At 38.5% G+C, this 13,286-nt stretch overlaps 1 protein-coding gene across 1 annotated transcript in view; it reads left to right on the forward strand.

Annotated features, from left to right (window-relative positions):
• Positions 1 to 289: 289 nt before the first annotated feature.
• FSHR (follicle stimulating hormone receptor) overlaps positions 290 to 13,286 on the forward strand; it is a gene marked incomplete at its 3' end in the record, with an annotated part of 200,671 nt that continues 187,674 nt past the window's right edge. Inside the window, 1 exon segment of the mRNA NM_001243140.1 lies at positions 290 to 441. Within this exon segment, the coding sequence (NP_001230069.1) occupies positions 290 to 441 (152 nt within the window).

Below are 13,286 nucleotides of genomic sequence, written 5' to 3' on the forward strand. Positions count from 1 at the left end.
TATTTGCTGTGTTCCTTAGGTCAGGGTATAAGAAACCCAATCTTGAAGGAAATTGCAGTAGCTTATCTTGCCCCAGATATTACTGCTGGTACATAGGGATTTGGCTATTCAGCTGAAAGTAACCAAATTAAAAAAAAAAAAAAAAAAAAAAAAAAATCCCTTATTGGGTCACATGACCCTACCAGTTCTCAAGTCAGATCTCTTTTCATAAGGGCACTGTGTGGAGCTTCTGAGGTCCGTGGTTTTCTCTGCAAATACAGGAAGAAAGCAGGTGGATGAATGCATAATGATGGCCCTGCTTCTGGCCTCTTTGCTGGCATTCCTGAGCTTGGGATCAGGATGTCATCATCGGATCTGTCACTGCTCTAACAGGGTTTTTCTCTGCCAAGAGAGCAAGGTGACAGAGATTCCTTCTGACCTCCCGAGGAATGCTGTTGAGCTGTGAGTATCAGAGGGAGTGGGAACAACTGCATGGCTGGCATTTGTGCGTTGAGTACTATTATTATTTTTACATTAGGCTAATATCTGTTAGGCTGAAACATTTCTGACCCTTGACCGAAGTCCTGAATAAAACAACAGACTCCCCAGCCCAACCCTCCTGTCTGTGGCTTTCCAAAAATCTTAAGGGAGTTTGTCAGGGTACAGCAGCATGAAAACCTGAATCCAAAGGCAAAGGGAAAAGTTTTTAGTCTTTTCATTGCATTTGCTCTTTGGTTTCATACTCTCTTTAGTGGAACCAGAAAAGGAAAATGATGGCAAAGTAGAAACTTAGGAGACCTAGAATTGTAGGTAGAAAGGTGGCTTTGATGTAAGCAGAATACACAAGGTATGTCGCCTGAGGACACTGAATCTAAAAAGCCAGAGTCTTTGCAGCTTTGAAGATACCAGCAAATAATTTCTGAACTAAGATCCTACTTTTGGGGGTAAAAAGGAGGTGGTGGAGAGGAGAAAGTGTGTGAAGAAAGAAAGATAGGAAAGAAGCAGAGAGATGGAGAAATACAGGATAATCTTTTATACAGCTAGAAAAAAATGCGATTAATAATTTAGAAACTTACTTAACTATTTTAACAGGAAGTAGACTTCTAGAGTTGGACAGGAATTTAGGCACGATCTCACTCTCTTTCTTTTGTAAATTAGAAATCTGTTGTCTGAAGAGTAAAGAGGACTTTCCGAACTCTCATGATGAGTTGAGATGGAGCCAAAACTGGAAATCAGGCCTTTTGACTCACAGTCTACTGTTTTGTTTTGTTTTGTTTTTTGTTTTGTTTTGTTTTGTTTTGTTTTCTCAATCCCCTGTGTCCTACTCCGTTAGAGCAACAGTGAGGCAAATTGTCCAGTTACTGCTTCCCCTGAGAACTGGCAAGTTGGGACTCAGGGACTTTAGATACCATTTTTGTTTTTATTCCAAGGATTTTAAACAGAAGGCTGTTTCAATCTTTGTCACTTAAACCTGTGGATGATTTGCACTTAATTGAAGAAGGTGGTCATTTCTTCAATTTACCAATTGCCATGTTTACACTAAAACATGTTAGTGTTGCGTTTCAGATTTTCACCCAGGGACAATGAGTTGCAGAATTACAGACCTGGTTGACTCTGCTTGCCACTTTTCCCCTTAACATCTCAAGTCTTCAGTTCTTATCCAGAGGCAGCTTCAGAGGCAGGGAAAATAGCTGGCCAGTTCTGTGTTTTGGCTACACTGTCTCAGATTAGACAGTTACTCCTGATTATGCTGAAGAATGTGCCCATGTACAAAAACAGTCTGGTTTATTAGGTAAATATAAGCACAGGAGAAGGCCAATGTACCTGAGCTCCTGAAAGTCATTTGCTCCTAAGTGACTGAACGATTACTTAACCCCTTCTGAGAGCCTCAAGTTCCTCATTTCTGAAGCCATTTTAATGCAACCTGCTTGGTTAAATTGTTGTGAACACTGAAAGATATAAATGTTCCCTGCACCATAATTTCCACCTCTCTGGGACATACTCCACTTCTTCCAATGTTTCTATGTGGGCCAATCAGTGCCATCCAGTTGATAAAGCAAACAGCCCCAAACAAGTTTTAATTTTAGGTTGATTCCACACTAGCCTGTCTGATTTCTGAAATATCTTTACCAGAAGAGAGATTTTCTTTTTTCATTCTGCCAAGAAAACATAGGGGGGAAAAAAGAGGAAGAGATGGAGGGAGAAAGGAAAAGAGAAAGAAAAGAAAGAGAAGAAAGAAAATTCACCCCCATACCTTAAACCTTCAGGAAGTATATTTGTATGAATTACTATGAGAGGAGCAGGATAATGAATTTTTGAAAAAAGGTAATACTAAGGTATAAATGACTAAAACATATCTCTGGCCAAGAGCATTTTGCAACTAAGGAAAGAGAGCATGAGGTATTGAGATAGTATGGAAAGAGATTGTGGGAAAGAGCACGATGGACAGAGCACCAGAAACAAATTTCACAATCTCGACAAAGGCTAGTTCTGGGTCAATTCCTTACTTCGATGGATGTAACAGAAGACAAAGTTGCATAAAACTAAGAAAGGGAAAGAAAGTGCTTGCCATTTGGCACCATTTTCCCCCACCTATGGAAGTAGTATAGTTAAGAGCTTTAGAAGCTCTCCCAGATACTCAGTCTTCTCAAGATTCTCTCCTCTCCACACTCATTGGTAGCGCTTGAGTTGGACCATCCTAGAGTTTGGCTTTGCAATCTTCTTGGAAAGGTGTACTAAGACAAGAAGAGAAATTTTTCTTGGTCTATTAAATTTTTAAAAAGGAAAATTTTTTGAGGTCAGTGTGTTAATCACTGAAGAGCAGATAAAATGTCAAGTGAATTAGAACTTGGACATACTGTTAGAATGAAAGAGCAATTGTCTTTATTTCTGCTTCCTTAAAAAGACCGAATCAAGGTTATCTAAGACACTGGCAGAAGAAAGATGAAATGGCCTGCTCCACTAAGTATCTCTGATTCACCTTATAGTCTTCCAGGTTTGGGTATCAACTTTAATGATGATTGCATAAATGTAGGTAGATGGATTATTGGACTTCGTTGACCACAACTGCTTAATCCATCAACATGTCACAGCTTCACTGTTACTCAGGCTCACCTGGTGGAAAACAAATCCTATATTTTACTATGTACATTTTTATCCTATCATTCCATGCACCTTGCAGCAGTTTCATTTCATTTGCTATATCTGCTAGATATCACGAACATTGCTAATTTCCTATGATCTGCACATGCTGACCTTAATGCTAAAAGAATAGAAGAACCATCAACAGCAAGGTAGATTTCATTTACTAGGGAGCTCCTACTATTTGCTTTATGCACTGTGTTTTGCATAAACTACTTCATTAAAACTTCACAAAAAACTGCAAGTTTGGTATTATTGCTATGTTTTTCAAATAAGACAAACCAAAGCACAAAAAAGGTGAGTAACTTGGGCAGTTATCCCTGCAGCTCCTGGATAGCAGAGCTGGGATCCAAACTTGAGTCTTTTATATCTCCTCTGCATGCCATATGACATGAACATCATTTACTCTGTACCTTTCTTATTCTAGGGAAAAACAAAGTAGTCCTTTACTTTTTATTTTTTTTTTGAGATGGAGTTTCACTCTTGTTACCCAGGCTGGAGTGCAATGGCGCAATCTCAGCTCACCACAGCCTCTGTCTCCTGGGTTCAAGCAATTCTCCTGCCTCAGCCTCCCGAGTAGCTGGGACTACAGGTGCGTGCCACCATGCCCAGCTAATTTTGTATTTTTAGTAGAGACAGGGTTTCACCATGTTGACCAGGCTGGTCTTGATCTCTTGACCTCGTGATCCACCCACCTCGGCCTCCCAAAGTGCTGGGATTATAGGCTTAAGCCACCGTGCCCGGCCTAGTCCTTTACTTTTTAAACCAGAAATCAGCTTTATGGACTATACAATCTCTTGCAACTATTCACCTCTATCACAGTAACAGAAAAGCAGCCATAAACAACATGTAAATTAATGAACATAGACTGGTTCCAAGAAAACTTTATGGACACAGAATTTGAATTTCATATAACTGTCATGTCACAAAGCATTATTTTTATTTTTTCAACCATGTAAAACTATGAGAAAGATTTTTAGCTCATTGGCCATAAAAAACATGGGGCAAGCCAAATTTGGCCCTAAACTATATATTGCCTGCTTCTGATTTAGACTACAGCTGAGAGATTGGGTAAATATTACCGGTTTGAGTGGGATTTAGGCAGCCTAAGGCCGCAAGGCACCATGGAGAAATCACTAACCTAGGTGATCAGGGACACTCATGGGCAGCCTTAAAATGGTTTTGATGAGTCAGAGATGGTAGAGCACAGTGTCTAAAATTTGAGATACCTGAGTTTAAACCCAGGATTTGCCATTAAATTTTCTGTTATCTGGGCCCTTGGCTGTGTAATGGAAATTACCATGTACGCCTACCTGGCAGAGTTGCTATGAGGATTACATGAGACAATACAGGTAAAGCCCTTGGTACAATGTCTCTCACGTTGTTGTTATTGTTGATGAGGATAATGTTGCTCTCAACTGTAGACTATTAGGCAAAATTTGCCTACCACAGAGGGCTTTCATGAGGATCAAGTCAGTCAAGAGGTATGAGACTGATTTGGAAAACTGATATAAAGATCTTTGTAACTCTGAGGTAGTTAGCAACCTCCCATTTGTTTAAGAATAATCTCCCCCCAGTGAATGTAGCACTTAATTTCCATGGACTTACTTTCTGGGTAAGAAAATGTGTCCCTTGATGCTGTCGATATTTGCCAAGAATTCAGGGAGCAGGTTCATTCTAACCATAGTCAAAGGAATTGGGATTTCTGACTTATTTGGAAACTCAGCTTTACCTAGAGGTCATCAGTGGATCTAGAAAAGCGTCTTTGATCTTACTTTATTCTTCCTGGAGTTAGAATTCCTAAGGAGAATGCAAACACCCATTCTACATCTGAAGTTTGAAGTCTAAGCCACAGTATGGATGCAATGATCTTTTTCTTCGCAGGGTCAGATGATTATAATACTGAAGAAGAAAAGGGTCCACTGATGGTCATTCTTGTCTTAGGGAGACCTGTCCTGAGATTATGTTATAGACTACCTGTGTTAAACCCTGTCCTCATAGCAAGTTTCCATATCTCGTTGCAATCTCACTTCACCAGCATTTACTTCTAATTATCTTTTCCCTCCTTTACTTTCTTTTTTGCCTTATATTCCTTGTTTTCTTGTCCTGGTTTAGATCTCCATATTCCATAACCATAGATTATTTAGTTACGAATTTTAAAGTGTGTCTAAGTGAGGCTTTGATATGTCCTTAGTTCTGAGGAATGTATCAGTTGTGTACAAAAAGGGTAGCCTTTGCTATACTGAGGCGTTCTGTGATGTCCAACAGTGACAAAGATTTTTTCATGTTTGTAAACATGTTTAACTGTACCATTTTCTAAGAGCATTCTGAGGGTTAACATTCTACAGAGCACTTTAGGAAAGGGTGGTCTATCCAACCCCAGCCACCAGGATAAATTCCTTCTAAAGTCTGAACCACGACCTAGATCTTTTGACTCTCCAATCAGTTCTAAATATCACAGCTAGAAAAGGACCCTTGGGTGGGTTTTTATTGCTTTGTGCCTGAGAAGTAAGTATTTTGAAATGTGCTGCGTTCTCACGAAGGAGATGGTTCTGAAGGTAACCCTGAGGTAACTAGGTATTACCTGTTCTGAGGTGAAGAAAGAAAAGATCAGACAATGGATTACAAAACTATGAAAACTACTCCTAACCTCCTCATTTTTGAATGTCGACAGTTTACTTCTCATCATATCGGTTTCAAACTTTTCTGATCACCTACTGAATCAGTTTACAAACACCTTTCATATTTCTACTACTGATAATAATATTCTTTTTTTTTTAATTGACATCATTTTTGCTTGGGCCTTGACAATCTACATTCTGGATTATATAATTACTTTCTAATTCATCTCTTTCCTATCAATCCATCTTTTCTCCAAACTAGCCTGCACCCTATCATTCTATTTTCTCCATAAAACACCACAGCCACCATGTTGTGATTTCCCAGTTCAAAATCATTCAACAGCTCATCTTTCTGACTTTATTCTCCATCAGGAGCCTACTCCACAAGCTGATATGGCCTTGTTCTCAAGCAGAGTTGGCGCATTTCCACCTCTCTGTGTCTTTACGTAATGCCTTTTGTTTGTACTATTCTCAAACAAGTTTATTCTTTGTCTCTTGAAATTCGACCTGCTTATTATCATCCTGCTCAAAGGTTGCCTCTTGCATGAAGTCTTCCCTTCCTACCCTGTCTTTATTTAAACTTGCTTTCATTAAAACACTGGTGCAGTTTATTTTACACTTAATCTTGCCTTGCATTTAATTTTTCAGATCTATCTCATTTCCTCAATTGCAGTGAAAATTTCCTTTGTACTTCTTAGTGTGTCTGGTTCAATACAATGTGTGCTCTTGACCTTCAATTACATGTAGAACAAATGATTCAATAAATGAGGAGGTATTACATCTGCTTATTTGCTCTGCTCCTCAGTATTGAATAAAAGATTCTTATAAAAGATGATTATTGCTTTCTCCTGCAGTGAACTAGTATAGGATTTGATAGCTTTATTATTTCCTTGTTTTTTTATGTTTTTTTTCAAGAAAATGCCTGTATGTCATTCCAGAATCCATTAATTTCTACAGAAAGAAAGATACATTGACTAGAAACAAGGTCTACTTGTTAACAGTTGAATATTCTATACTCCCGACACATCACTCAATTTTTTTGAATAACGTAATAATACTTGCCTCTCTATACCTAACAAAAATATTGAAAAGAGAAAAGTGATTTTGCCCAAACAAAATCACTTTAAACCAGACAGAAATGTTCAAAAAATATCATTCTTGCCAATTAAGGTCAGATTCTAGACCCTGAGTTTTAAGTTTTCTATATTCCTCGGATGTACTTTGATTGCTGTAGTTCTGTGTGATTATCAAAACCAAACACCCCACTGTGCAAATTGCCCTGGGTGCCCATGTTTGGAGTCTCCTATAGCCTTGTTTAGATACTTCTTTGAAAGAAACAAACATCACAGTGTTCACGCTAATATATACATAATCCTTTCTCTTGACATAAAATCCTGCACCTACTTTTGTGAAAAATTATATATCTATATCCAACATTTGGAATTTAATTGGGCTGGGGGAAAGGGAGGTTTATATCCCCTGCAGAAGAATCAGAAAAACAACTAAAGGAACAGCTATAGAATGCAGTACCTGGAAAGAGAAAAAGTGAAAATTACATTTCAGGGAAAGAATACTTTAAAGTAGAAGATGAACTTTATCCTGAGAATTGGCTAAGAGCTATAATTTACAGAGTCATTATTAGCAATTGAAGAGTAGGGGTTTGATAGCACAGAACTGTACTTGCTTGGTGATGATAAAGCCCCCTTGTTTACCTAAAGGTGCATGTTATCCTTTCTCACCTGAGTCTTCTACTAAAGAAGCCTATGCTTCAAAAGTAGGACATCTTGGCAGCAAATGGGAAATTCATTTAACTTTTGATTATCCTTCTCCAAAGCCACTAATTGGGTTATCTAGTCACTGCGGTTGATTGGACTATACTTTGTTTTAGGCTCTCAGATTTAGACTCTTCAATTTAGCTTTATTTAGACTAGATTCTAGCTTATATAGCCCATAAGTTCAGCTAGAAAAGAGAGTAATTATTTTTAATTGCCAAGGATCTGATTATAATGAGATATAAATGTTTGTTCTTAATCTGACCTCTCCCTGAAGTATCTCAGAGCATGTTTTGTATCTCTGACCTGAACATGCCATTACCTTGTTCTTTTGTATGAAATAGGCTAGTTGATCTGAAAATCTTCAAAGGATATGCAAAATAATATTTGAATAAAGCAGCCAAACCCATGCTATACACTTGAATTCAATTATATTTTTAGCCTTCAGAGTGACATGAGACCACTTTCTTTCATATCTCCTCTCAGACCTTTTTCAGCAAGAGCCAACATAGTCACCACAGAGTCCTATGTCAGAAACCATGAAGAATGCACAGCTGAGCCCATTTTTGTATCTTTCTAATGGCAAGCTTGATGAAAACCTCTAAGAAATAGGGACCTCAAACGTTTAACTGTTTCAATGAAACAGAAAGATCAACGAATCAAGGATACTGAGAGAAAACTCATTAGTAGACTGATGAAAGTTTGATGTAAAATGATGCTGAGATTTTTTCAATTCTCAAATGCTTTAATTTTACAAACATCTTCAGGCACCAAACTTCCTAAAACCAATAGACTTTGTCTAGGCCTGAGACAGATTCCAGCAGCTGTGTAATCCTTAAGTTCCTCTGATATCACTTGTGGGATTTAGGGAGTAAGCATGTTTCCCTCGACCTGAATAGTTGTGTTATTTTAGATGCAGCATAGAAACCCCCCCACACAAACCTCTCCTCTTATTTTCAATTTGGTGAGGGGTTTTTAACAAATCATTTGTGAGGGCTCCGATCTCCAACAATGATTTAATAACTAAACAGAGGCTGATTCATCACTGAAAGTTGCATCCCTCATGAATTTTCCTGGAATAAGGACACAAGAAAGAAAGGCTCCTTTTATGAAAGGGCCACATCCTTGAGCACTAGGATTTCTGAAGTGGCTTCAATTTCAAATATTCTATTCCTTTTAATAAAGTCTACAAAATTTTGGTTCTTAAGATAGGACTACATCCCTAAAAGATAGTGTTGCCTCTTGTGATTCCTTATCATCTCACAGCAGTAGCCTCTGAATTGGTCTCTGAGACTGCCATCTTCTTTCCTACCAGATCCCTGCTCTGAAACCTCATCCTGGTTTAATTCCTCTATGGGCACCAATGCGCAAATTCAGAACAAAAATCCAAAGTCACAAGTTTGGCATTCAGATCCACTGTATTTTGGCCTCAAATTAACTCTTCTGTCTCATCTCTTCTCTCCATCCTCTCAACCCTATGCTCTGTGTGCTATTTTCTACTCCCCAGCTTCGAAATATGTTTTATATTCCCCTACTCAAGTACCATTATTTTCTCCAGCCTGGCTATATTCTCCTACTCCAATGTTATTCACCTTTGAGACCAAAGAAAAGATGCTCATTTTTCATGAAGATTTTTTGAACAGCAAATATTTACTAATTATACGTGTGCAAGGTTCTGTATTAGGCACTGGAGAGAAAACAGCTGACAGGAAAGGCAAACTCCCTGTTCTCATGAAGCTGCTAAAAAAGAAGAACTCAAACAAGCATTAACAATGTATTTCCTCGCTTTTACCCACAACTATCACTATCTCTCTTGCAATTCAGAATAGTCATTGTCAAAATCATCATTAATTTGACAATTAATTGGTTGTTACTTTGGGCAATCTGAACCTGCCTGATGCCAGAAGAGAGGTGATGAGAAGATAGCCATTGGCCAGTCCCCTCTAGATTTGTCTTTTTGACCACCCTGGGATGATTTCAGGAGCTATACAGGGCCACTTCCAAAATACTCCGTTGCTTTAAACCTAGCAAATCCTTGCTTTATTTTACAAGGGCAAAGACCTGAACTAAAATATAATGAACAAGCAGCAAATTAATGATGGGGTTCAATGGAAAGATGTCCAAATATTTAAGTTTAACTAAAAGTTTTCAAATTGTCAAAATGCAATGAACTGAATCTTTTGAGTTTGGATAAAAGGTTAACACAGATGTAGAAAACAGCACCAAAGGGGAAACGTAGGCAAAGTTCCTTTGCCAACTTCACCATTTTTCCAAAACTGCTTGTATTTATAGATACTATTTTATGTCTGTCGGGTAAAAGTTTACCTGTCAATGGGCTGTGTATGCCAGCTTCCCCCAAAGCAGCTGGGATAATCCTGAATCTAGTAACAGACCAGAGCTAATCTTAACAAAGCCCATAGGCCTCCAAAAGTGGCACCCCTTAAAAATTCTCCTTTGGCATAAGGGGGACAGTAATACTGAATGATCTTGAATTCATAAGTAATTTCCTTGTACTCTAAATTCCAAATTATTTTGCTTGGTTATATTAGCTTTAGCATAGAAAAATAAATTAAATGCAAAAGAATGATCACTGTCCACCATCAGATCACAGCCTGAGCAGGTATCCACAGTCAGCACCAAACCCTTGCCACAGCCATGCTCCCATCAAAGCAAATTTCTTGTCAGGGCAGGAAAGGAAGAAACCTTCATTTAATTGCTGTTTGTTTTGTGGGCAAGCAGTATAGCATTTCTGTAAGTAAATACATTGGAGAGGACAGTAGAAAATGCAACAAGAAACATTGTTTTAAGTTAGAAAACAAACTGGAAAAGCAATGAGAGAAAATATGAGAATTATGATGAACAGCAAAGAGGTCATCTGGAATCCTGCATACAGTAGCAAAATTGCTTATCATTCCCCTGATTGTGAAAATCTACTGAACTCCTTTAATAAGAACACACAGTCTTAGAATGGCATCTCATTTCCCCAAACAAATACTAGAAACAAGGGGAAAGAAGCACAAGCAGTTATGCTATCTGATAGGAAAATTACAACTTAGCCCTGGAAGCAGATGGTTGGGGTAAGATTCTGGAGGAAGAACAGCAACAACAGCAGCAGAAGATGTAAGAACATCAATAAAAGAAACAGCTAGGCTGTTCATTGTGGGAATTGCTGCATCAAAATCTTTATGTCTTGACTCAGGGTGGTTGAATTTCCCGAAGAAGATTCCTCCAAACTCCTACTGGAGGATGGTGTCCTGACTACCAGCATTCTGGTGGCTGGGAAAAGAACTAGAGCCTCAGCCTCCAGCAGTCATAAGTGGTACCTGGCATCCTCAAGTCCAGAAACTCCCTGTTTTATGCTCTCTAAAGAGTAAATCTTTGGGGTTTTGCTCGGGTGGGTAGGGGCACTCCCTTGACTGTTCTGAGGGAAAGTCTGGATGTCTCTTAAATATACTTTATATATTTATAAAATCTCCTCTTTATTTTATCCATTTTACCCTATTTCCACCCCTGCACCACTGCTAGAGATACCCAGGGTCTCCAATCCTGAGTATTTTGGGGATGATGCAGTATAAATCACTTTGACTTAGGATTCTATTTTCTAGAGTCTACCATTTAACACTTCTCAACCTTTAACATGCCTGCAAAGCAGAGGAACACATTGTGAAATGCAGATTCGAATTCGGCTTTCAGGGATGCTGTCAGTACTAGTTCTAGAACAAAATTCCTCCATCTCTGCAATCCTCAAATCTTGCGGCTCTTGTCCTTCTGTCCTTGTTGCTTTATTCATTTAAAAACCAAATTCCCTTATTGTCTTCTCAGTGGAGTTTTGGGAGGAAGCAAATAGTTGTTTGTTTAATATGCCATTTCTACCTAGGAATTCCCATTCATTATTCACCCACTTAAACTGGCTCTGTCTCCATGGTTCCAATGAGCTGAAAATTCTTCTTGTCACAGGTACCAATAAACTTCTCTTTATTTTCCATATGTTTTATATTACATTTTACATCTTACAACTCTGAATGTAAGAGGAATGTGCACAATTTATATGACAGATTCAGTGGTCACTTCTCTGTTCACACGTTACATGCCTCTCAGGAACACTCCACGCAAGCCACCATTTGAGTACTTGACACACGTTCCTCTTTTGACTTCAGTTTCTGTGATAACCACACTAGTTTTCCTCCTATAACTCAAGCCAAACTTCAGTTGTCTCTGCTGAATTCTCTATTGCTTTTCACTCTCTAAATGTTGAAGTGCCCAGGCTTCATCCTGGACCTTCTTCTGTTGTGCATCTGTTCTCTCTGTATGGTGAGCTCATCCAGACAGCTTCAAATATAACCTATATTCAGAATATGTGTGCCATTTCTGACTGCCTTATGGAGCCTGAGACATGTAATATTCAACTGAAACCCTGACTTCTCCACTTCACTCTCTTACAAGCCTCTCAAAACCAGTAAATAGAAAATAGTACACTTAATTGCCTTCCCTCAAGCTCCACAGAATCTCTTCTCCCAGCCTTCATCATCTGTACAAATGTACATGTCATCAAACTCTCACTCCCAAATCCAATCCATCAACAGGTGCTGGGGATTCGACACTTAAAATACAGCTCCAAAGACTCCACTTATCCATATCGCCCCTACCATCACTCTAGCTTAATCCACCGTCATCCCTCACCTGGGTTACTGCAATATCCCCTACCTTTTCTATTCCCTGTTTCACTTGAATTAACAGTCTATCCCCTATGCAGCAGCTAGAGAAACATTTCAAAAACATATGGCACCCAATTAAACAGAACTTCATTTAGAATAACATTTATTAGACTCATGTTTTATGACTGCCTACTATGACAGGCACTGTTCGAGGTGCTGGAGAGTCAGCAGTGAGCAAAACAGACAAATTACCTTTCCTTGTGGAGCCAATGTGCTATGCCTTGACTACAAGGCACCCCATGATTTGACCTCTTCCTGTGACCCTGGACCCTTTCTACTCTTCAGATACACTAAGCTCTTTCCTACCTTAGATCTTTTCACTTACTTTTCTTTCTGCCCAGAATATTTTTCTCACTCCTCTTCACATCTTTCAGCTTGATGAGATGATACGAGATGTCTTTTCATCTTTTCAGTCTCTATCCAAATACCACCACCCTTAGAAGCGTCTTTTTGACCACTCTATGATAGTAACACATCCATTGCTCTAGCATGTGACACTTTTATTTCTTTCATGAACTTACTGTAACTTGAATGTTTTCATTTATTTATTTTCCTTCCCACCACTCCGTCACTAGAAAGTAGAACTAAAGTTGAATGATGGCAAAGATTTCAACATATTTGGTAGTCCCTGGCACAGAGTAAAGAGTCAATACATAAATGAGTTGAAAGAATAAATTAAAGGTCTTCTCAAGCGAATAATAATTACAAAGAAAAATTGAACATAACATACATCTGCTAAGTCCTACTGTGTCACTATGCCACATGCCACCTATAGCATCTTGCCCCAAAATTTTGCACTGTAGCTATTATTGTCCCATTTTGAAAATAAGGAAAATAAAATTAAGAGCTAGCCCAAAGTCACTCAGCTTCTCAGCATCAGAATTGAAATTGGTATCTCTTATATAACTGATTCTAAAATGTCCAGTCTTTGTACAAACCAGGAAAAAAAAGAGACAGAGGACTTCTTTTTATTCTGAACTCCTAAAGTAAAAGTCTAAACTCCATCTGAGCACTTACATATGCACAATGCTGGACTCATCTTTGATACAGAACTTATG

Source organism: Callithrix jacchus, chromosome 14 (genome assembly GCF_049354715.1).
Source record: "Callithrix jacchus isolate 240 chromosome 14, calJac240_pri, whole genome shotgun sequence".
NCBI classification, from domain to species: Eukaryota; Metazoa; Chordata; class Mammalia; order Primates; family Cebidae; genus Callithrix; species Callithrix jacchus.